Genomic DNA, 23,269 nt, shown 5'->3' with positions numbered 1-23,269 from the left:
AGTTGCTCTATTTAAAGCAAAACCAAGGAGTTTTTTTTCCACTAAGATTTTTTTAAAACTCCAAATTGCAAAGTTTTTTTTTCATTTCAGTCCCTCCAAAACGGGTTCAGTTCCAGTTGTTTCTGTTATGACGCACTCTGGGGATGAGTGATAGAGGGGCCGAAAACGCGCATTCGTGGTCAAAAACACGTTGCAAATGACGGGGAAGAGTTATTAGTTGACCATTGCTCCATCACAGCACGTTGGCCAGATATTTCTAGCTGCCTCATCGTGAGTAGTGGAATTTGCACGCCTAACCCACATTGTCAGAGTTGCGGGAAGGCAGTAACATTCTGGGAATGTTTCTGCTGCAGTGTGTAACAGCAACTGATGGTGTTTGTTGGTTGAGCAAATACTTCTGTAGGATTCGCTGCTGCCCTCCAGGACACAACTCATGCCGATTTTAGCCGGTGTCGACATCTGTTCTGTGGTGCTTCCAGAAACTCAACTCTCGAACATCAAGTCAAATGAAATATAGCTTATGATGGCCACCGGTGCCAACAGGACATAAGAGCTGCAAATGGAAATTTCCAATGTACATACATCGTATGAGAGTTTTAAACATGCCACACCTCTGCATATTTATCTGATTTGGTATGAAAACGCTGGACTATGAATTGTTAATGCTGTTACAAAAAAAACACACGGAGGTAGATTTTGTCTTCCCAAAACGGCAAAATCAGAACTTTCTGGTTACTGGTATCCCTATAATCGCAGGATTGTGAAGTGATCGTTTGGGAACAGGCACATCCTGGAAATCCATTCTCCGAAATCTAGAATTCCACGTTCAAAATAATTGGACGAACGGGGGATCCAGTGCGTCATTCCCATACAGTTTCCAAACTTTAATAAAATTAGATGCGCTCGGTGTGAGCTTATGCAAAGTCAGTTTATGTAAAACTGATTAAATTCGCTTCCTTTTCGGGAGCAAACTGATTTCCCTGGCTATCTAAAAGTCATCGGTCAATACTAAAAATATTGTCCTTAATGTATTGACTCGAGGTTTCTACAGTAAACAATTGGCCGAAATAAAGTGCCGACTGCTGCTGCCAAATGCAAGGGCCTTCAGTCCTTCAACTCGCTTACAACTAATGTCCTCAGCTGTAAAAGCGGACATGATTCTTGGGAATCAGCTGTAATGTTAGCGAGAAATGCCCGCCCCTGTAGTACGGGTAGCACTCTACAGGTCATCTGATTTCCCGTAAATTTCATTTGGTTAAAAGCCGCTGCGCCTCCGCCCTACATTTCTGAGATACTTGAATTTGAGGTGAAGCTTTTCAATCGGGAATAAAAAGTGTAAAAAGAGACTGAGTCCCTATCAGGTGCTAGCGAAATCCAGCGGTGCGTCTCCCAGTGTGTTTAACACTAATTCCCATCCCCATCTGGAAAAATAATCAATATGTGATGGGAAATGTGCCATTTCAGCCATGAACCACTGTCGGTAAATATCCCCAGCCCACGTATACTTTCTGGCACTTGCGTGTGTTCTACGCAAGCCTCAGTGCGGAAGTCCCTCCCCTTAAACACATTGGAGAATGTTGTACTTGGGTCACACTGCCCCCTGCGTTACATTTCAGCTGAGAAACCTTTTCCACCACAGTATAGTCAGACCAACACACCTGTATATCTTTCGCATACCAACCAAATAAACGAACTCAAATTAACTTAAGGACAAATTAAAAAGGGGAGCTCCCCAAAAGGAGGGGGAACAGCCCGAACAAAAAACAAAATCGAAAGGAAACTTAAAACATCAAATTGAAATGTGATTTCCGGGGTTTATAATACACCTCATTCCCTGCGGTGCCCAGCGGGCGGGGAAGGCGTCAACTGTGCCCATGGACACTGCATGCTCCCTCTCCAGGGACACCTGGCCGCGAATGTAGCCGCAGTAGAGGGGCAGATAGTCAGGATGGACGACCCCCTCGATTGCCCGCTGCCTGGACCTGTTGATGGCTCGCCTCGCCAGGAACAGGTTCACGAGGAGGTCGCCATCCCAACCCTCCCTTCTCCGCACCAGGTGCCTGTAGATCAGGAGCGTGGGACTGAAGTGCAAACAAAACATCAGTAAAAGGTTTTTGAGAAAAACAAAAAGGGTGTGCAACCTAAGACATAAAACGTAGACATGGTCCATGGACTCCACAAGACCACAAAAGGCCAACACACCTGTACATGTTACAGCTGAAGACAAAACGGTATTTTAACATAATCACCCTTGTTTAACTGGGATAGTCTGCAGGTGCAACAGGTGATCAAGAAGGCAAATGGGATGGTGGTCTATATCGCAAGGGGGATAAAATATAAAAGCAGAGATGTCTTGCGGCATCTCCACATCATTGCTGCATCTGTACAGGGCATTGGTGAGGCCGCAGCTGGAATACTGTGTGCAGTATTGGTCCCCTTATTTGCGGAAGGATATATTGGCCTTGGAGGGAGTGCAGAGAAGGTTCACCAGGTTGATACCAGAGATGAGGGGTGTTGATTATGAGGAGAGACTGAGCAGATTGGGTTTGTACTCGTTGGAATTTAGAAGGCTGAGGGGGTATCTTATAGAGACCTATAAGATAATGAAGGGGCTGGATAGGGTAGAGGTGGAGAGATTCTTTCCTCTTAGAAAGGAAACTAGAACTAGAGGGCACAGCCTCAAAATAAAGGGTCAGTTTAGGACAGAGTTGAGGAGGAACTTCTTCTCTCAGAGGGTGGTGAATCTCTGGAATTCTCTGCCCACTGAAGTGGTGGAGGCTACCTCGTTGAATATATTTAAATCACGGATAGATGGATTCTTGATTGGTAAGGGAATTAGGGGTTATAGGGATTCAGATCAGCCATGATCTTATTGAATGGCGGGGCAGGCTCGAGGGGCTGGATGGCCTACTCCTGCTCCTATTTCTTATGTTCTTTTGTTCTTATAATAAGTAAGCATAATAAATGTTCATTTCAATTAAAAAGTGTACAGTGTATTATATCATTGAAATTCCTCACCACTACACAATTAATTACTTTGAAATGTAGTAATTCATACGAAAACAATGAGAACTTATTACCAACCTTTACATTGATCAGTCTTATGTGTTGTGTCAAATATTGGCTTGGTTGCAAAACATTTTTATAAAAGTTCCTCAGGCAGCACCTTCCAAACCCACGACTACCACCATCTAGGAGGACAAGGGCAGCAGGTATCTGGGAACACCACCACCTGGAGGTTCCCCTCCAAGTGATTCACCATCCTGAGTTGGAAATCTATTGCTGTCCCTTCACTGCTGCTGGTTCAAAATCCTGGAACTCCAGCCCTAACAGCACAGTGGGTGTACCTACACCTCCGGGACTGCAGCAGTCCAAAAGGGCAGCTCACCATCATTTTGAGATCAAATAGGGATAGGCATTAAATGCCGGTCTAGCCAGCGATTCCCCCTCCCATAAAACAAATTTAAAAAGGGGATTTTTCTGATCTGGAACCGGAAATATTTAAGCAGTTCCAACTGTTCTTTCATTGGCCCAAGAGGTTAGAAGCAGGCACAATTACTTGCACTTACCTTGTTTATTCAAGTTTAATGTCCCTTCATGATGAACAGTTGTTCAGAGGCTTTAACAGGGAACAAGGCACGTTTAGCTCAACATCATAAATGTTCCATAGCGCCACTGAACACCTTCCCCAGATAAAATGAAGTCTGCCTTTAACATATTGATGAATCATAGTTCTTACCAAGTTTTATGCAGCTCTAAGAGTCATCCAGACTTGACCCCTTAGCTTTGTTCTCTCTCCACAGCTGCAGCCAGACCTGAGATTTTTTTAGTTTTTGTTTCCAGCATCTGCGGTAATTTGCTTTTATATTCATGCTTGCTGTTTGCAGACAATGCAATTTTATTGTAAAGAAACAAGTAACTTACTTCACACATCCCCCATAGTTGTTGTGATTTACATCCTACATTGCCCTTTAACATCTCTTGTTCTATCCAACTTGTTGCAATATAATGCAGTGATTGAGTTGGTATTAATTGTTTAAAGATAGCTAAAAGATAGAAAATTAAACCATTCTTCTAAAAAATGAACTTGTATTAATAACTGAATCTTGAACTTTTCTTCATCTTTATGTGCTCACTTCTGGGATCAAAATAATGACTTCCAAATCCTTAAAATATTTATTTTTAAATAGCTATTTTCTGAAATAGTAAACATCCTTTTCTGTTTGCTTTGTCCTTGGGAGGAAGACAGCAGACGGGAAATTATAGGCCAGTTAGCATGACTTCAGTCATTGGCAAGGTTTTAGAGTCCATTATTAAAGATGAGATTGCAGAGTACTTTGAAGTGCCTGATAAAGTAGGACTGAGTCACTACGGCTTTGTCAAGGGGAGTTCATGTCTGACAAATCTGTTTGAGTTCTTTGAGGAGGTAACAAGGAAGTTAGATAAAGAAGTACCAGTGGATGTGATTTATTTAGATTTCCAGAAGGCTTTTGACAAAGTGCCACGTAGGAGACTGTTCAATAAGTTAAGTGCCCATGGTATTAAGGGTAAGATCCTGGCATGGATAGAGGATTGGCTGACTGGCAGAAGGCAGAGAGTGAGGATAAAGGGGTCTTTTTCAGGATGGCAGCCAGTGAGTAGTGGTGTGCCTCCAGGGTCAGTGCTGAGACCACAACCTTTCACAATATACATTAACGATTTGGAGGAAGGAACTGAAGGCACATTCTCCTCGTGTCTGCGTGGATTTCCTCTGGGTGCTCCGGTTTCCTCCCACAGTCCAAAGATGTGCGGGTTAGGTTGATTGGCCATGCTAAAATTGCCCCTTAGTGTCCTGAGATGCGTAGGTTAGAGGGATTAGTAGGTAAATATGTAGGGATATGGGGGTAGGGCCTGGGTGAGATTGTGGTCGGTGCAGACTCGATGGGCCGAATGGCCTCTTTTTGTGTTGTAGGGTTTCTATGATTCACTGTTGTTAAGTTTGCAGATGATACAAAGATATGTAGGGGGACAGGTAGTACTGAGGAAGCAGGGGGACTGCAGAAGGACTTGGACAGGTTAGGAGAGTGGGCAAAGAAGTGGCAGATAGAATACAATGTGGAAAAGTGTGAGGTTATGCACTTTGGAAGGAGGAATGGAGGCATAGACTATTTTCTAAATGGGAAAATGCTTAGGAAATCAGAAACACAAAGGGAATTGGGAGTCATTGTTCAAGATTCTCTTAAGGTTAACGTGCAGGTTCAGTCAGCAGTTAGGAAGGCAAATGCAATGTTAGCATTCATGTCAAGAAGGCTAGAATACAAGAGCAGGGATGTACATCTAAGGCTGTATAAGGCTCTGGTCAGACTCCATTTGGAGTATTGTGAGCAGTTTTGGGCCCCATATCTAAGGAAGGATGTGCTGACCTTGGAAAGGGTCCAAAGGAGGTTCACAAGAATGATCCCTGGAATGAAAAGCTTGTATGAGGAACGGTTGAGGACTTTGGGTCTGTACTCGGAGCTTAGAAGGATGAGGGGGCATCTTATTGAAACTTAAAGGATACTGCGAGGCCTGGATAGAGTAGATGTGGAGAGGATGTTTCCACTTGTAGGAAAAACTAGAACCAGAGGGCATAACCTCATATTAAAGGGACGATCTTTTAAAACAGAGATGAGGAGGAATTTCTTCAGCCAGAGAGTAGTGAATCTGTGGAACTCTTTGCCGCAGAAGGCTGTGGAGGCCAGGTCATTGAGTGTATTTAAGACAGAGATAGATAGGTTCCTGATTAATAAGGGGGTCAGGGGTTGTGGGGAAGAGGCAGGAGAATGCGGATGAGAAAAACATCAGCCATGATTGAATGGCAGAGCAGACTCGATGGGCCAAGTGGTCTAATTCTGCACCTCTGTCATATGGTCTTCTAGTCTCCTGATTTTAATAGGTTAAAAAAACTGATTGTATCAAGGTGCGAGTTCCAAACCTTTACCATGTCCACTTGTCACAGTGACTCTTCCAGATGCCACTGAACATCTGTTAAAAGGAGTAAACTATTATTGATTTAAACATAAAACAAAATATCCCCATTAACCACCACTAATTTTCTGGCAACACATCTTAATGTACCATATCTTACCAAGTATCAATCAATTTGTAGAAAAAAACTGGATAAAAGCAAATTACTGCGGATGCTGGAATCTGAAGCCAAAAGAGAAAATGCTGGAAAATCTTTGACAAAAGATCATCTGGACTCGAAACTTCAAGTCTTTTCTCTCCTTACAGATGCTGCCAGACCTGCTGAGATTTTCCAGCATTTTCTCTTTTGGTTTCAATCAATTTGTAGGGTAGGAAAAAAGTGCCCTGATGACTTCCTAATACTGGCAATATCAAGTCTAAACAACCTTCATTTATTTACAAGGAACCAGCAATAATCAACATCTGTAAACCGAACGCAAGGTTTCGCATTTAACCAAATGCCTGACAGCAAAAATAGATGAAAATCATGTCAGATGGACATGATGCCTTGGTATCCCCCGGTCTGCATTTTATTTAAAAAAGGTTGTCATTTATAGAACCAAGTCATTTATATACCACAGGAGATAGAGATTTAAAATCCCGAAAGCAGACAGTGAAGCGTAAAGATTCTATGTTCGCAAAAAAATACTTTTAACCCCACGCACTCCATCAAAGCGCGAGTATCAATTACATCAATAACTAACTTTGCTGCATTCGTTGCCATTTTTCCTGAACTTGAGGCTCATACAGTAATACGTTGTTAAATTTATCTCTAACCACTGCTTTGTTTTAGAAACCTGAAAGGCGGGTTTCTGAAATTAAAAAAACACAAAATAAAAAAAGAGGATGCTGGAAAACCCCAGCCGATCCGACAGCATCTGTGGAGAGAGAAACATAGTTAACGTTTCGAGTCTAATATGACTTCTTCTGTGTCGTTGGTGGCAAAGTGCGGAACGGAGATTATTTGTAAGGAAGCTGGACTTTGTAACGATCGACACCCAGAGGCTGGCAGTTTGATTCCCGTCTGAACCATACAGTTCGCTGTCTAATTCTTGTGATATGCAAACTTCCATTGTCTTCATGCGCTGACTACACCTTTATGTTTAAATGTGGTGAGGAGGCGATGCCGGGAGTGCAGGGGGTTCCCGAATGTTCGTGTTGGACCCCAGAGCTTTGATCGAAACAAAGCAAAGAGCTTGGAAACTGTAACAACATTTGCTGCAACATTAGATCAGATACACTGAGGGGGATTGCGCAGTGGAACAGCTCTGTGCGCCTCTAAAACTGTACAGCCGACTGCACAACTATACCCCAAAGACAGAACAGAGCCATTAATGAGAATTAAATGCACCAACACACCCGAGTAAATACACTCTGATCAGACTCTGCCTGCAGATCCATTACTGTAAGGCCCGGATCCCAAAATAAGCCGCTTGCTCTTTATTGATTCCTCGACTGGGACTGACAAGAATATTGATTTAATTTTTAATACTTCGATTTTCTGGATTGAGTTACAAACGGAAAGGAAGCTCCGCGCCGTTTAACGAGAAAGGAACTACAATTCCCAGGGACCACAGTGAGAGGCGGGCCCAGGCACTAAGCTTTCATTGGTGAACTTGCTCAGACTGTGACCTGACGCTGCGGAGTCCCGTCCGAGCTGTCGTCCACAGGCAGCAGCAGCAGCGCAGCCAGGGTCGGGGCTTCACAGCGTGTCTGGAGGTGGGGGACTGGCCGACTTGGAAGTTTCTATTGCCCTCAGTTATAAGCACATCGGGGTCTCTCAAACTAGAAATAAAGTCTGTCGGATTCTGGGGCCCTTTCTGTGGCCTTTCTCTGCCGGAGAAAACGACTTGGAGGGTTTTATTTTATGTTTACCGAGGAGTATTACCGGATAAGACGAGCAGCCACTCGACAAGGAAGTGGTGAGTAAAGCACAAGAGCCGATTTCAGTGAGTTTCAAATGAAACCGATCAGCATTTTGCTACTGACGACGAACATGTTGCGTGCTTGCAACATTTATTGGAGAGAAAAATATAGCATATACAAATATATAGAATCATTTAAATGTATCGTATCATTTGTTGCATATATGGTCATGTACTCATAAATTGTGTATATTTTTACACATTTGGATATATACTCATATTCTAAGAACAGGGGAAATATTACACGATTCTTTTTTCAATCACTGTTAAGATCACTATGAGGGAGGGATTGTCGGGAAAATGTGATTTTCACATTAGTGGAATTCCCCTTTTCCTTAAACAGAAACTTGACTCGATGCTATGACCATTTGTTGAAGTGCTCCTGGGAACTCGGTTTCTGTGAGCTATTTAACCCACGCTTTCTCAGTCTGTGTTGTTGAGGAGTGAGAGAGACAGTGTCGTTTGTTGTGTTTCGCAGGGCGGAGAGAAAGGGTGAACTCCCAATGATAACTCCTACACTTCGACACATACATTGCGGAAGAGTTTGAAAGGACGGATGGCTGGCAGCTTGTTTATTCCGATCGGTAATGGATAGGCAATCCTTCCTACAGATCTTTTTAAAAGAGGGAACAAAAATGAAACGCGGGATGGTCATTTGCCTACAACACCTGCAATGGGCAATTCCAACCCCTCTGGTGTAGTCCCAATATCTCAAGGAGGCTTCGCAGAAGCGTTAACAAACATAACTTGACACAGAACCACAAGGGGTATTAGGACAGTTGACCATAAACTTGGTGAAGGAGCTAAGTTTTAAGAAGTACCTTAAAGGAGGGGGAGAGGTTGTTGGTAAGAATATGAAAGGGAAACAGAAAGATATCGGGTTTTACACAACCAGCAGATATCTCAAAGCACTTGACTGTAACATTAGATTCTGCACTCTCCTTTCCTCATCTCTGAACGGTATGTTCCGTCTGTACATCGCGCAAGAAACAATACTTTTCACTGTATGTTAATGCATGTGACAATAAGTCAAATCAAATCGATGAAGTACTTTTGGAAATCCCTACTGTAAGGTTGGAAAGGCGGCATATTGGCACACAACAAATTCTCACATGTAGCAATGTGATAATTACCAGCGAATCTTTTTATTAGCGATTTTGACTGAGAAACATTGCTAGGATAACTCCACTGCTCTGCAATAAGTTTTTTTTACACTACCCAAGCAGGCAGATGGGGCCTAGGTCCTAATGCTTCATCCCAAAGCACCAGGATTGCCGGTCCCGATCTTTGTGTTCAAGGCCTGAAGTGGGATTTGAACCCAGAACTTGGTGAGTTCGAGGCAAGAGTGCCACCAACTGAGCCACGGCTGACACACACAATATCGGAGTCAGGCAGCTGAATGTTTGAAGTTAAAATGTAAAGTCAAAAACAATTAAAAGCCAAAGTGATGAATTACCTAGTTTGGAAATAAATAAGATAGTTAATATTTTGGATACAAATTAGCAGCAGTTACATTCTTTCTAATATATTAGTTACATTTCCATTTTACACTTCCTGAAGTCACAAGGATTTTTGACAAAATTTCTATTAAGTTAAAAGTTCTGGATTAAAATTTGTCAAGTTAGAGGTGTAGTTCTGTTGTCTTGGGTAGATTGTAATTGTGTTAAAGTATTAGTATTTATATTTACAAGACTTTGCTTCAGTATATTTACTATAAGAGAACCTCTATGCTGCTGATACACCAGAGGATATGCAGCAGTGGATCCATGGTCAGCCATAATCCTGCTGGAACCTGGAACCTTTCCAGTCCAGCAAAGTGGAGCCCTAGTGATCGCAAAAGTATCTAAATAAGATTGGGATTGTTTTCGAATTATTTGTGAGGATCAGCAGACAGCCCAAACACTTTGTAAATTAGAGAAGTTTTATACTCCAAAAGGTGCAAAAGCACCTTCAGAGGGTTTCTATCTTACTCCAGAGTGACATTGTCACATTTGTGTCACTGGGAAGTTTGCAAGCCCAGCAGTGCAATTGTGTTTTCCAGTATTTCAGTTCTGATGTGTTAGGGAACATCATAAGCTATCCAGCTATCCTGTACTTCCCTCCCCTCAAGACACCAGACAAAACTTTTGGAATTTTAAATCAGCCTTTATTCAAGCTATAGCAGAGGAAACCTTTTTCCACCACATGTTCCCTGGACAAAGGAATACAATGGTAATTATACCTTTAGGCTCAACTACAAGTAATTTGCATACACCAATTGAAATTGTACATTTATTCGAAGGTAATCAATATCCTGTCGCAATCAATATTTCTGATTATTTCATTTGTTTCCCACAATAGAATTTAACCAATTACAGTAACTCTGTGCATGTCTAATTACAATTCCAATCATCAACAAGGCACATACATATACCTTTACTATCAACAAACATGTCAATTGCCTGGCACCCTGAGCGGTGATTTATGGCTTCTATCAAAACACATTTGCAATTCTTGCCTGTTATCTGGAAAGCAGTGATGTATGTAATTATAATCCTCTTGTGGTCTATCAAAGCACCCCCCCCCTTCCCCCCCTCCCCCGTCCATTGTTTTGCAAGTGTACCCTGCAGCCTTAGCCGTTTCCCAGAGATTTTACAGCAATCAATGATTTTTAACCCCTTCAGATGAAAGGTCATTAACTTGAAATGTTAGCTCAGTTTCTCTCTGCACATCTGCTGAGCATTTCTAGCTAACATCTGTAGTACTTTGCTTCAGTAAAAGTTGAACATTTGGTGAGGGTGAGAATTTTGTGCAGGGTGGGAAGAAATGCTGTATTTTTATCCAGTACTTGTAGTGTTCTCGGCAAATATTTAATTTAATCTACCTATAACTTCGACTAGATCAAATAATTAGTTAAAATTGTTTAAGCTAAGTTGATGAAATAGGTAAATGTTAGTTAAATATAATAAGGTTATGGAGGGATGGCAGTGCAGATGGTGTGTCACTACAGCAGCATGGGGTAGTTTGCGGTGAGCATGTGATCCAGGACATTCACTTCTGCCGAGTGTGACTTTGAGTTAAGCAGATAAGGGGACCAATTGCAGTGCTGCAGGCACCTGAGTGTATGCCCTTATCCAATAAGTATGAGGTTTTTGTTGTCTGTGTGGATGGTGGCTAAGGCAGCAAGGTGGATGAGCAACCAGACATGACACCTTGGTACAGGAGGCCATTCAAGTTGGGGAGGCTATTAGAAAGGAATGTGCTATTGATAGGGCCAATATAACTGGAGATAGATACTGTTCTTTGGAACCATGACCAGGTGTCCTCAAGGTTGTGTTGCCTGCCTGTTCCAGGGTTAAAGATGTCTCTTCACAGCTAGAAAAGAACTTGGAGTGCAAGGGGAAGAATCCAGTTGTCTGCATATAGGGGGATGTTATGGCATAGTGGTTATGTCAGTGAAATAGTAATTTGACTAATGACTAGAACCAGGGTAATTCACTGGGGACATGGGTTCAAATCCCACCATGGTAACTAGTAGAATTTAAATTCAATTAATAAATCTGGAACACAAGGTTAGTCTCATAATGGTGACCATTGCAAATATAATTGATTGGCGCACTAATGTCTCATTGGGGAAGGAAATCTGCCACCCTTACCTGATCTGGCCGACATGACTCTTAACTGCCCTCTGAGATGGCCTAGCAAGTCATTCAGTTCAAAGGATGGGCAACATCTGCTGACCATGCCAGTGACACCCACGTCCCATGGGATCAGAATGGTGAAAGTGACTCTGCTGAGAATGTTTAATAAGTGGAATTTCATAGATAATTTCTGGATTACTGCGTGAGCTATATGCAAATTGGCACAGGGTGAAATAGATCAGAAAGTTGAATTTGTGGCTGAAAGAATGATGTGGGAGACAGAATTTTAATTCATGCACACAAGCATGTACTGGGGAAAGAGGGAGCTATTCTGATGGGAAATACTTCACTTAAACAAGCCTAGGGCCAATGTCCTAGCAGATCGATGAACTAGGACTGCAGATTCAATTTAAAAGGTGGGGCAAGGATGCAGTGGAGAGTTCAGGTGAGGGGAAGTTTTTAAACTCAATAGAAAACTTAAGGTACAGTGATTTGAGAAGTTAAGGCTATAGAGTAGTGATTTGAGTAAAGATAAGCACAGAGTGACAAGGAGGGAGAAAAAGCTTGATTGCAACTAAATAGTAATGGTGCATCAATTAGATCCAATCAAGGAAAAATGGTAACAAATTACAATTAACGATGCTTTCTCTGAATGCGTGAAGCCTTCGTAACAAGACAGATAAATGAACGACACAGGAGAATAGCTATTAAAGAGATGCATGCTGAACAAGATTGGGAACTAAATATTCCAGGATACTTGACATTTTGAAAAGATGGACAAAATGGAAAACAAGCGAGGTGACTTTTTTTTTCTGTTCATTCATGAGATGTGGGTGTCACTGGCTAGGTCAGCATTTATTGGCCATTCCTAATTGTCCTTGAAAAGTTAGTGGTGTGCTGCCTTCTTGAACCGCTATAGCCTGTGTAGTGTAGGTACACCCATAGAGCTGTTAGGAGGGGAGTTCCAGGATTTTGATAGTGACAATGAAGTAACAGCAATGTAGTTCCATGTCAGGAAGGTGTGTATTGGAAGGGAACGTGAAGCTGGTGGTGTTTCCATACATCTGCTGATCTCGTTTTTCTTCGTTGTAGATGTTGCGGAATTGGAAGGAGCTGTTGAAGGAACCATAGTGAATTTTTGTGATGAATCTTGTAGATGGTGCACACTGCTGCCACGATGCTTTGGCATGGAGGGAGTTAATGTTGAAGGTGGTGGATGAGGTGCCAGTCAAGCAGTCTGCTTTGTCCTGAATGGTGTTGAGCTTCTTGAGCATTCTTCCAGGCTAATAGAGAGTATTTAATCACATTCCTGCCTTGTAGCTGGTTGAAAGGCTTTGGGATGTCAGAGGGTGAGTTACTCTCCGCAGAATTCCAGCCTCTGACTGCTGTAGGTACAGTATTTACGTGGTGGGTCCAGTTCAGTTTTTGGTCAGTTATAACCCCCAGGATGTTGATAGTGGGGGAGTCAACGATGGTAATACCATCAAGGGGAAATGGTTAGATTCTCTCATGTTGGAGATGGTCATTGCTCGGTACTTGATGTCATGAATGTTACTTGCCACTTTTCAGCCAAGGCTGGATTGTTGTCCTGGTCTTTTCTCATATGGATACATATTACTTCAGTATCTGAGGACTCTCAAATGGTGCTGACCATAGTGCAATTATTCACGGAGAAAGATCATTGATGAAGCAGCTGATGTTGTTTGGGCATAGGACACTACTCTGAGGTACCACCGTCGTGATGCCCCAGGGTTGAGATAATTGACCTGCAACAATCACAACCATCTTCCTTTATGAGAGGTATGACTCCAATTAAAGGAAAGTTTTCCCCCTTTGACTTCAGTTTTGTTACGGCTCCTTGATACCACAGTTGGTCAATTGCTGCCTTGATGTCAAGGGCAGTCACTGTCACCTCACCTCTTGAATTCAGCACTTTTGTCTATGTTTGGATCAAGGTTAAGAGCTGAACCCAAACTGAGCATCACTGAGCAGGTTATTGCTGAATAAATGCTGCTTGATAGCATTGTCAGTGACACTTTACATCAATCTGCTGATGATCAAGAGTAGACCGATGGGACGGGAATTGACCGGGTTGGATTTGCCCTGCTCTGATAGTAAAAGACTAGATAAAAAGAGTAATGATCAGGAATGATCTTCATTTGGAAGAGCAAAATGTAGAACTACTAAAGGCAGAACCAAAAAATAATAATGGACAGAAAACACTGGTAGGAATATTTTGTAAGATCCCTAAAGGTAGTTATACTGTCAGTGCATTCGTCAAGAAATAAGTGAAGCTTGTAACAGAGGCAATACAATACCATTTGTGACAGCAATCGTTCTACTGGACATATCAAATAGGCAAAAGTAGTTTGGAGAATGAGTTCATGGAATGCATTCAAGGCAGTTTCCTGGAACAATGAGAGAATACACTATTTTAGATCTTGCTTGGGTACTGAGACCGGGTTACTTAATAATCTCATAATTAGTATCGTCTGGGAATGAGTGATCATAATACGATAAGTGCATCACTTCAAATTTGATGTGAAATTCTAAGTATGCAACTAGAGTATTAAACTTAAACAAAACCAATTACAGACCTATGAGTCGGGCAAGACTAAGATAGATTGGGAAATTAGATACGAAGGTACAGGTTAAGAATGATAAACGTAGATTAATATTTCACAGTTCTGAACTAATACACTTACCATTGAGGGGAAAAAAACTCCATGGGAAAAATAATTCACCCCATGGCTAATGAAAGAGGTTAAAGAATGATGTTAGATTAAAAGAAGAAGCTTGTACAATTGTTAAAAACAGTAGTAAGGCCTGAGGATTCAGAGAGTTTTAGAACAAAGGATGCCCAAAATTGATAAAGCGGGAAAAGTTAGAATGTAGAAAGACTAACCAGAAATATAAAAACAAATTGTTTGAGCTTCTACAAGTACATGAAAAGGAAGATAGTAACAATAGTATATGTGGGTCCATTAAAAGCTGAGACAGGAGAAATTACAATGGAGAATAAGGAACTGGAAGAGAAATTGAACATATATTTGATGATGGTCTTCATAGGAAAAGAGAAAAAAATCCCACCAGGAATGGTGGGGAACCAAGGGTCTAATGAGCATGAGAAACAAAAATTAGTCATCAGTAAAGAAAAATACTAGAGGAATTAATAGTGACATGCCTTAGATCTGATCTACACAAGGTGAGGCCGCAACTGGAATACTGTGTGCAGTTTTGGTCCCCTTATTTGCGAAAGGATATATTGGCCTTGGAGGGAGTGCAGAGAAAGTTCACCAGGTTGATACCGGAGATGAGGGGTGTAGCTTACGAGGAGAGATTGAACAGATTGGGTCTGTACTCATTGGAGTTTAGAAGGCTGAGGGGTGATCTTATAGAGACATATAAGATAATGAAGGGGCTGGATAGGGTAGAGGTAGAGAGATTATTTCCACTTAGAAGGGAAACCAGAACTAGAGGGCACAGCCTCAAAATAAGTGGGGGCCGGTTCAGAACAGAGTTGAGGGGGAACTTCTTCTCTCAGAGGGTAGTGAATCTCTGGAATTCTCTGCCCATTGGCTACCTCGTTGAATATGTTTAAATCACGGGTAGATAGATTTCTGATCGATAAGGGAATTAAGGGATATGGGGAGCAGGCGGGTAAGTGGAACTGATTCGCTTCAGATCAGCCATGATCTTGTTGAATGGCGGGGCAGGCTCGAGGGGCTAGATGGCCTACTCCTGCTCCTATTTCTTATGTTCTTATGTTCTCACAGAGTTGACTGCAGAGATCGTGAGTGCAGTTTTGGAATGGTCCCAGTGGATTGGAAGGCAGAAAATATAAACCACTATTCAATAAAGGAGGGAGAAAGAAAATGGGGAACTACAGATTAGTTAGCCTGACATCAGTGGTCAGGGCAATGCTGCAATCCATTATTAAGGTAATGGTAGCACAGTGATTAGCACTGCTGCCTCACAGCTTCAGGGACGCAGGTTCAATTCTGGCCTTGGGTGACTGTGTGGAATTTGCACATTCTCCCCATGTCTGCGTGGGTTTCCTTCGGGTGCTCCGGTTTCCTCCCACAGTCCAAAGATGTGTGGGTTAGGTTGATTGGCCATGCTAAATTGACCCTAGTGACAAGATATTAGCAGGGTAAAGCTTCACTGGGTTTATTCCTGGGGTTTCCTGTATTGTCCTAATGAGTAGAATAAGCCTATACTCTCTGGAGTTTAGAAGAATGAGAGTTGAGAACTTGAGTGGCTAGAGATGAGAGAAGGATCACCTATCAATACAAAAGCAAAATGTTGCAGAAGCAGGAAAACAGAAATAAAACCAGAAATACTCAGGCGGTCTGGCAGCATCTGTGGAGTTCAGGTTGTGATTTTTTAAATCAGAACTCTGTTGTTTGTTAACTCTGTTTCTCTCTGCACAGGTGCTGCCTGACCTGCACAGTATTCCCAGCACTTTCTGTTTCCATTTCAACTCACGTAACTTAGTTTGTGAATAGGTGTCTGTCAAAAATCAAAGACCCTGTTTCCACCCAAAAGCATTTTCACCAGCAGACTGTCAAAAGATGAAGAATAGACAGAGATAATCAAATACCTCAGCCCCAACCTCAGAAGATTACTGTCTACTGCAAGAAGATGTCATATTTTTACATTTTCCACAACGGCTTTCATGAGGTTGCTAATTTAATGTCCTTTCTAACTCAGCCAGAAAGAAATGTGATATTCCACCAGTGGATTTGAATTGGGGTTGCTGAAGCAAAAAACTGGGTTGTGGCAAAGTTAGGGTTTCTCTGGACGGTTTAATCAAGATGGATTGAAAGTTTTTCTTAATGTGTAAATCATCTTGTGATGTTGTGAAAATCCGTTGCCCAGTTAGTGCATTTCTGTTAATGTGGGATGTGCAAGAAGGGTCAGAAGTTAGATCAGGATTGAGGTATATGTTGGGTCCTTGCTTTGAACTGCGAATGGTACAGAGCTTTGTAATGAATGGAGCCTCTGCCTTCCACTTACAAGGCTAGGAGAGGGCGAGGCAAGTGAGAAAGGACCCTCAATGCTGAACCTTCCTGTAGCCCTGGCCTTCGGCACCCAAAGCATTATTGGTAGTTGTGGAGCCTTGAAGGAGATTCATGCTTTGAATTGCATCCAGCATTTTCTGGTATTATTTCACAACAAGTTGATTCTGGCATTCAACATTAAGTGTCAGAGTTCAGTTTATATGCTGTTATTTCATATGGTTCATTGATGCTGATCCCAATAGGATCAGTTGTAGTTGGAGATTTGGCGAACTGGGTTCAGGATCAGTGACAACATGATAGCTTTATAGCTGACCAAACTTTGAATTTTCTGGTATCTGCCAGGACAATAGGCTGAGAGGGAACTAACTTTATCATGAAACTATTTTCCTAACATGTTATTTATTGCATTTCTATTGGAACGTGTTGTAGCACAGTGGTGAATGCAAAGATTTGTCTTTCTAGAACTGCAATAATGGGCTTACTTCCATATGTCTGTACTCATTGACAGGATGTGGGTGCTACTGGCAGGGCCAATACTTATTGCCCATCTCTGAATGCCCTTGAGAAGAAGGTGCTGAGCTATCTCCTTGAATTATTGCAGATGCACATATTGATATTAGAGAAGAATTACTAGGACTTTGACCCAGCAACAGTGAAGGAATATCGATAGTGTTCCGAGTCAGGATGGTGTGTGATTTGCATGTGGTGGTGTTCTCATGAGCTTGCTGCCTTTGTTCTTCTAGGTGGGAGAGATTGCAGGAATGGAAGGTGCTGTCAAAGGAGTCTTGATGAATTGCTGCAGTGCATCTTGTAGATGCTATACACTGTGTGCCGGTGGTAAAGGGAGTGAATGTTTAAAGTGATGGATGGACTGCTGATCAAGCAGGCCATTTTGTCCTGGATGGTGTTGAGCTTCTTAAGTGTAGTTGCAGATCTGCTCTGATCCAGGCAAATGGACATGGACAGTAAGCTTTGGAGAGTCTGCAGCTAAAGTTACTTGCCAAGAATTCCCAGCCTCTGACCTGTTCTTGTAGCCACAGAATTTAATTGGCTGGTCCACAGAATCATAGACTTGTTACAGCACAATAGAAGGCCCACTGTAAGGGTACCAGCTCTCCAAATAAGCAATTTACCTAGTGCAATTCTCCCGCCTTCTCCCCATAACGTTCCACATTGTCCAGTTCAGTTTCTAGTCGATGTTAACCCCCCGAATGTTGTTGATGCTTTATTCAACAACGGTAATACTGTTGAATATTAAAAAAGGTGGTTTGATTCTCTTGTTGCAGGTGGTTATCACCTGGCACTTCTGTTACTTGTAACCTATCAGTCCAAGCCTGAATGTTGTCCAGATATTCAGGCGAGACTACTTCATGATCTGAGGAATTGTGAATGATACTGAATACTATGCAATAATCAGTGAAATTCTCCAGTTCTGACATTATGATGGAGAGTAGGTTATTATTGATGAAGCAATTGAAGGTCGTGGGCCCTATAACACAACTCTGAGGACTGAGATAATTGGCCTCCAACATGCACGACCATCTTGCCTTGTGCTAGATATCATTTCAACCTGTGGAGTCCTTGCTTCCAATTGATTTCAATTCTGGTAGTTTTCCTTGATCCCACATTCAGTCAAAGGCAGCCTTGATATCAAGGGTTGTCATTCTCAACTTATCTCAGGAATTCAACTCTTTGTCTAGGTTTCGACCAAGGCTGTAATAGGATCTTGAGCTGAGTGTTGCTGGCAGAACCCAAAATGAGCAGTGGCATGTAGGCTATTGCTGAGTAGGTGCTGCTTGATAATATTGTTAGTGACATCTTTCATCACTTTGCAGATGATTGAGAGTAGAGTGACGGGGTGGTAATTGGTCAGATTACATTTGTCCTGCTTTTTGTGGACAGAGCATATCTACTCAACTTTTCACATTGTCAGATAGATGCCTGTGTTGTAACTGTACTGGAAAGCTTATTGAGTTACATGGTTAGGTCTGAAAGATTGTTCATGTGGAGCAGTTTCAACTCACAGCAACAGGATAATGATAAAAGTTGTCGGTACAGACTTGATGGGCCAAATTGCCTCCTGCACTGTCTGGATTCTTTACCATTTCAGAATCCCCCATACCCATGTATCTTTCATAGTGCATACTTGGTGAGTGGCTATGTACAGTCCTCAGGAGTAATGCAATAGCAACGGGATTTTTTTTTGGAAAAAAATAAACCTCTGAAAATTAAATAATACACTGAATTTGAACACTAACATTGATTCAGGAAAATGAACTATTCTAGTGCAAAAGTATTGTAATTCTTTAAGTGTCAATCAGGTTTTTAAACAAACAGGAGAGCACATCAAGGATATATTCTGTTATTACAGCTTCTTAAATATTTTAGTTGTTCTTGGACAGTTAGACCACTGAAGCTGTTATAAGCTTTTGAAGCCCAGTCAAGCACTTATAATGGCTACAGCTGTCATAACATTGCCTGAGACTGACAGACCAGTGTCCCATTTCCATTTCAAAGCAGAGTGTATGTCAAGCAATGGAGGGGAACAGGGGCAGAGATGTTTTTCAACTTTACAGAGAAGGGTTCTTTTTAAAAGCCAGAGCTAACAGCTCATTCAACTCACAGCACAAAACACAACAGCAGAAGATTTCTACATTTCTAATGTATTATGGCACTTTCAATAATTGGAAAAGTACTGTAATGCATTTCAACAATAATAGAATGCTACTTAATGTAAGGGCCAAAGTTTGCAGGACAGATCCCTATGACGGATGTATTAAAAACATATCTACATTACTTCCCTGTGTTTCTAGACAAGGTATTTCAAAAAGCTTCCAAAGAGTGATTGCCATCTCCGGTAAAGATAAAACAGCATCTAAGGTGATTTGAAGGGGTCAAAACATTTGACATTTGCCTCTCAGAATGTTCTTGCCTCTTCAGCAGGCTTCTCCCAGTAGTCACACACTCTCCACGGAGGTCTTTGTGTTTTTAGTGCTTCCACGATCTGCAGCGGCACACTAAAATAGTGAGCGGGAGGAAATACCAATCTCTAGTGGCCCTCATAATGGGAACTCTGACCTCAAAAGAGGTGTTGTGTTTTGCACTCAAGGGCTTCCTGACCCATAAAAAAGGCCAAATGAAAATGGTGTGGGATTGGGAAGGTAGAGGGAAAAAAGATAATTTCAATGTTTCGTGACCTGATTTACACTTCCTTTGGGAGTTAACAGTTCGGCCTCTGATCTCACAAATTTTCTAGAGTTTTAAGTGAATCATCAAGCCTAATTATTGTAACTACATCTTTTTCCTTGGTAAAACTGGAAGTATTTGGAAAAAAAAGTAGTTCCCCCTAAATGCTACTTCCCTTTTAACAACCTTTTGGTAACTAGCTCATGCAGCAAAAATAATTTGCACATATGTGAGAGGATTTGCTTTGAGGAAGGAACAACAAAGTGCAGACTCCATTTCTAATAAGATTAACATTCCTAAATCTCCCAAGCTATATAGCCACAGTTGTGGTTAAAGCAAATTGTGTACTTGTTTTCTCTGCAAATCCTTACAAGTGTTTTTAATCATGGAACAAAAGATATTTACAAGAGTCATGGTCGAAGAATTATTTTGAAAGAAAAAGAACATACATTTTCTGAGTTACTGAGGAGAATACAAATTTGTGTATCCCTGATGGAGATATGCCTGTATTATGGCTGCTTGTTTCAACTGAATGAGATTCATATATTGATCAGCAGTGGTTAAAGTGTCAAAAGTAAATGCAATTTTAATGACCTGTGTAATGATCAGCCCTGGTAAGGTTCCCCAGAAGTTGTTGATCTGGGCGAGACCCTCAATTTGTCACCGTCTGGCTGGGATACCCCCCCAATTGCTACAAACTAAGGTGAGGAAGGATGACTGGCTGTCTGTCTTCATTCAACCCTCCCTTTGCTGGTAGTCACAAGGATTAATCTAACAAGCTTCCCTTTCCCTTAGATACCTTTTCCAGACCCAAGAGAGTCAATTTAACCAGACTTTCTTAAGTTAAGATAAATTTGTTAACTTCCACAAAGGTAGGGAGAAATGGTAAAATACATGCATCAACATTCATATTAGAAGTAACAATTGAGACCAATAGTAACTAAATATGGAAGAAAAGTTACATGGAATAGCCCTGTTTGCAAGGTGTAGATGTATTTGGCTATTCCCGCAGAACCTAGTATAGTTGATTTCTGCAGGCCAGTTGTTAATTCTTCGATTTGGGTGTTCTGTGGTCTCCTAGAGATTTTTCAGTTCTTTTTTCCCAGCTGTGATCCTTTTTGCTGGCTGGTTGATGCCCACTGTCAGAAATAGAATTTTAGATCTTCCTGCAAAAAGTGCACACTCACGCACGTTTTGTCTTTACCGGAGATGGCAATCAGTCTTTGGAAGCTTTTTGAAATACCTTGTCTGGAAACACAGGGATGGGTTCCATTATCCCTTGGAGAAAAGCCCTGCAGCCATTCTTGTCAGTGGCTAACTGTACATTCTCAGGCATCTACGGGATTTGTGTCCATTTCAAAATATAAAGTCTGGTCTTTTTAAAGTCCATCATTTCTGACTATAATTCCATAGTTTATTTCTCTCAATAATCATAATACCTACCTACAACCTGTTCCTCCAGCCTTAACCCACAGTTAACCCAATATCTTCTCCATACCCGGAGCCTGAGACAGTTTAACTCAGGTTACAGAACTGATCATTGAACATATTTTTTTCAATGCGCAGCTTCTACCCTCCTCTTTCAAAGATTTGTTTTGACATGTTTGAGTTCATGTTGGTTTCTGGTACTGTACAGTATGTCAATTATTCACATATAAGTTTTGTTAATAAATATTGACAAACTATTCAATCAGAAGTGGGATAGTACATCACAGCTTGACCCCAATTCTATCTTCATTTAGGGTTCAAACATTTGTACATTCAGATAGAATCACTGGTGGTCAGGAACCTGAACACTGCTTAACGTTCTCTTCCCCAACCATCAGGAACCAAGTCCAGTTGTAGCATCCTGACTGAGATCAGTTGCATGATCAAAGACCGTGGACTGAACATGGGATCTTCTTTGTCTGTATGGTTCAATTAATCACTCTCTAAACTTGTTGATTGACTGGGGAAGCTCTTTCTTTAATATATTTCTAAAGGTGTAACAAGCAAATTAATATGATGAGTTTGACTGTTTGACAAGTGCAGTGGCAAAAATAACATTCAACATTGGTTTTATTACCAAATTGGAGGTTAAAAATTCACTGGTTTTCTGAACCGTACAGTGTTGAAGCCACAACTTTTTGTTCCAAACTATATGTTGCGTTTGTGTGAAACTGGGGAGCTGTTAAGTACTTCTACTGAAAATGAAAACGTAGCCTGAAAATTGATATGAAAGGGGGAGGGTGCAGTGGTTGGTGGAGTAAGGAAGTGTTTTAGTGTTTTCCAAAGTGGGATTGGATAATACATTGCAGATATATCACCACTATTTTAGTCAAGGGGAATTTTCAAAACTTTCATCAAGTGTCACGTGAACTATAAAAGATACCTCGTAGATTTTTGTCCTTCTGCATTTTGAGAGAGAGTGCTGAACTGTAGACAATACCAGGTAAAATGCTCATGGTAAAGGTAGTGTCACTGGTGATAGGATTAAATGGAATTGGAGAATTGAGAGTACCAGACATAATTTAAAGGTTATGTCTGATACTCTCTTAGGCACATTTTTTTACAGTGACAACAGAAAATCTACTTGAAATAATAGCTTTTGTTATGGGTGGCTAATGATCAGTGCAACTGTATGGAAGCTTATACTATCATTTTATAATTGCCATAGAGTGATGAATTATGGAATGGGCTCCCAGCAAAATTAGTTAATACTATGCTGATTAGCTTTCTCAGAAGTATGGTATTCAGCTCTCTTTAAAGAACAGACATTGCCACATATGACAATGTACTTTATGAAGTTTAGATCATGTGTTCATGTGATATGACGCAATGGATCTGTAGAAAATAGCCTAGTTAAGACTTGTAAGTGTGGGTTGTAAAGTTGACCAATGCCATGGAATTTTGCATGATTATCATGAAATCAGAGTTTCTTATTGGAAGTTGACTAGGTTGGTTGTGTTGAGTAGGTAAAATGTATTCAGCTCGTGGAGAGACTTGGCAATGATGAATCGTGTGTCTTTAAGAGTTTTATTTGCATATTGGATTGTCAAACTTTAGGTGTCAGAATTTTCTACCCTTTTCACAACCTTGGTGTCATATTTGATGTTGAGATGAGCTTCCAACCACATATCTGTGCTATCACTGTGACCGCCCCCGTAACATTGCCTGGCTCCATCCTTACCATAGATCAATGCTCAAGTCCTCATTCATGCTTTTTTAACCTTTAGTGTTGACTGTTTAAATGCACTCGGGACTGGTTTCTCACATTCTACCCTCTAAGTGTGAGATCATCCAATCTCTGGTGCCTGTGTACCTACTAACATAAAGTTCCATTCACCCACTGCCTTGTGCTTGCTGACCTATATTTAGCTTCTGATCAGGCAGTGTCTCAACTTTATAATGCTGATCCTTCTTTTAAAACTCCTCCATGGCCTCATCCCTCGCCATCTCTGTAATCACAGAATCACACAGTACAGAAGAGGCGTTCGGCCCATCGAGTGTGCACTGACACATGAGAAGCACCTGACCTACCTACCTAATC

The 23,269-nt window shown here is 41.4% G+C and overlaps 1 protein-coding gene across 3 annotated transcripts in view; it reads left to right on the top strand.

The window, feature by feature from the left end:
- Positions 1-7,647: 7,647 nt before the first annotated feature.
- jak1 (Janus kinase 1) overlaps positions 7,648-23,269 on the top strand; it is a 96,377-nt gene continuing 80,755 nt past the window's right edge. The window contains exons 1-2 of one of the 3 annotated variants that reach the window (XM_078218420.1): positions 7,652-7,907; positions 8,389-8,494. In XM_078218420.1, coding sequence (XP_078074546.1) covers positions 8,467-8,494 — 28 coding nt within the window. In that variant the 5' untranslated portion in view covers positions 7,652-7,907; positions 8,389-8,466. Of the gene's footprint in view, positions 7,908-8,388; positions 8,495-23,269 lie in introns of all 3 variants that reach the window. The other 2 variants (XM_078218418.1, XM_078218421.1) reach the window with 2 other exon arrangements.

The sequence above is a fragment of the Mustelus asterias genome, chromosome 8 (assembly GCF_964213995.1).
Source record: "Mustelus asterias chromosome 8, sMusAst1.hap1.1, whole genome shotgun sequence".
In the NCBI taxonomy this organism is placed as follows: Eukaryota; Metazoa; Chordata; class Chondrichthyes; order Carcharhiniformes; family Triakidae; genus Mustelus; species Mustelus asterias.
Note: the sequence above shows the minus strand (reverse complement) of the source record. Positions and strands in the feature narration are given on the sequence as shown.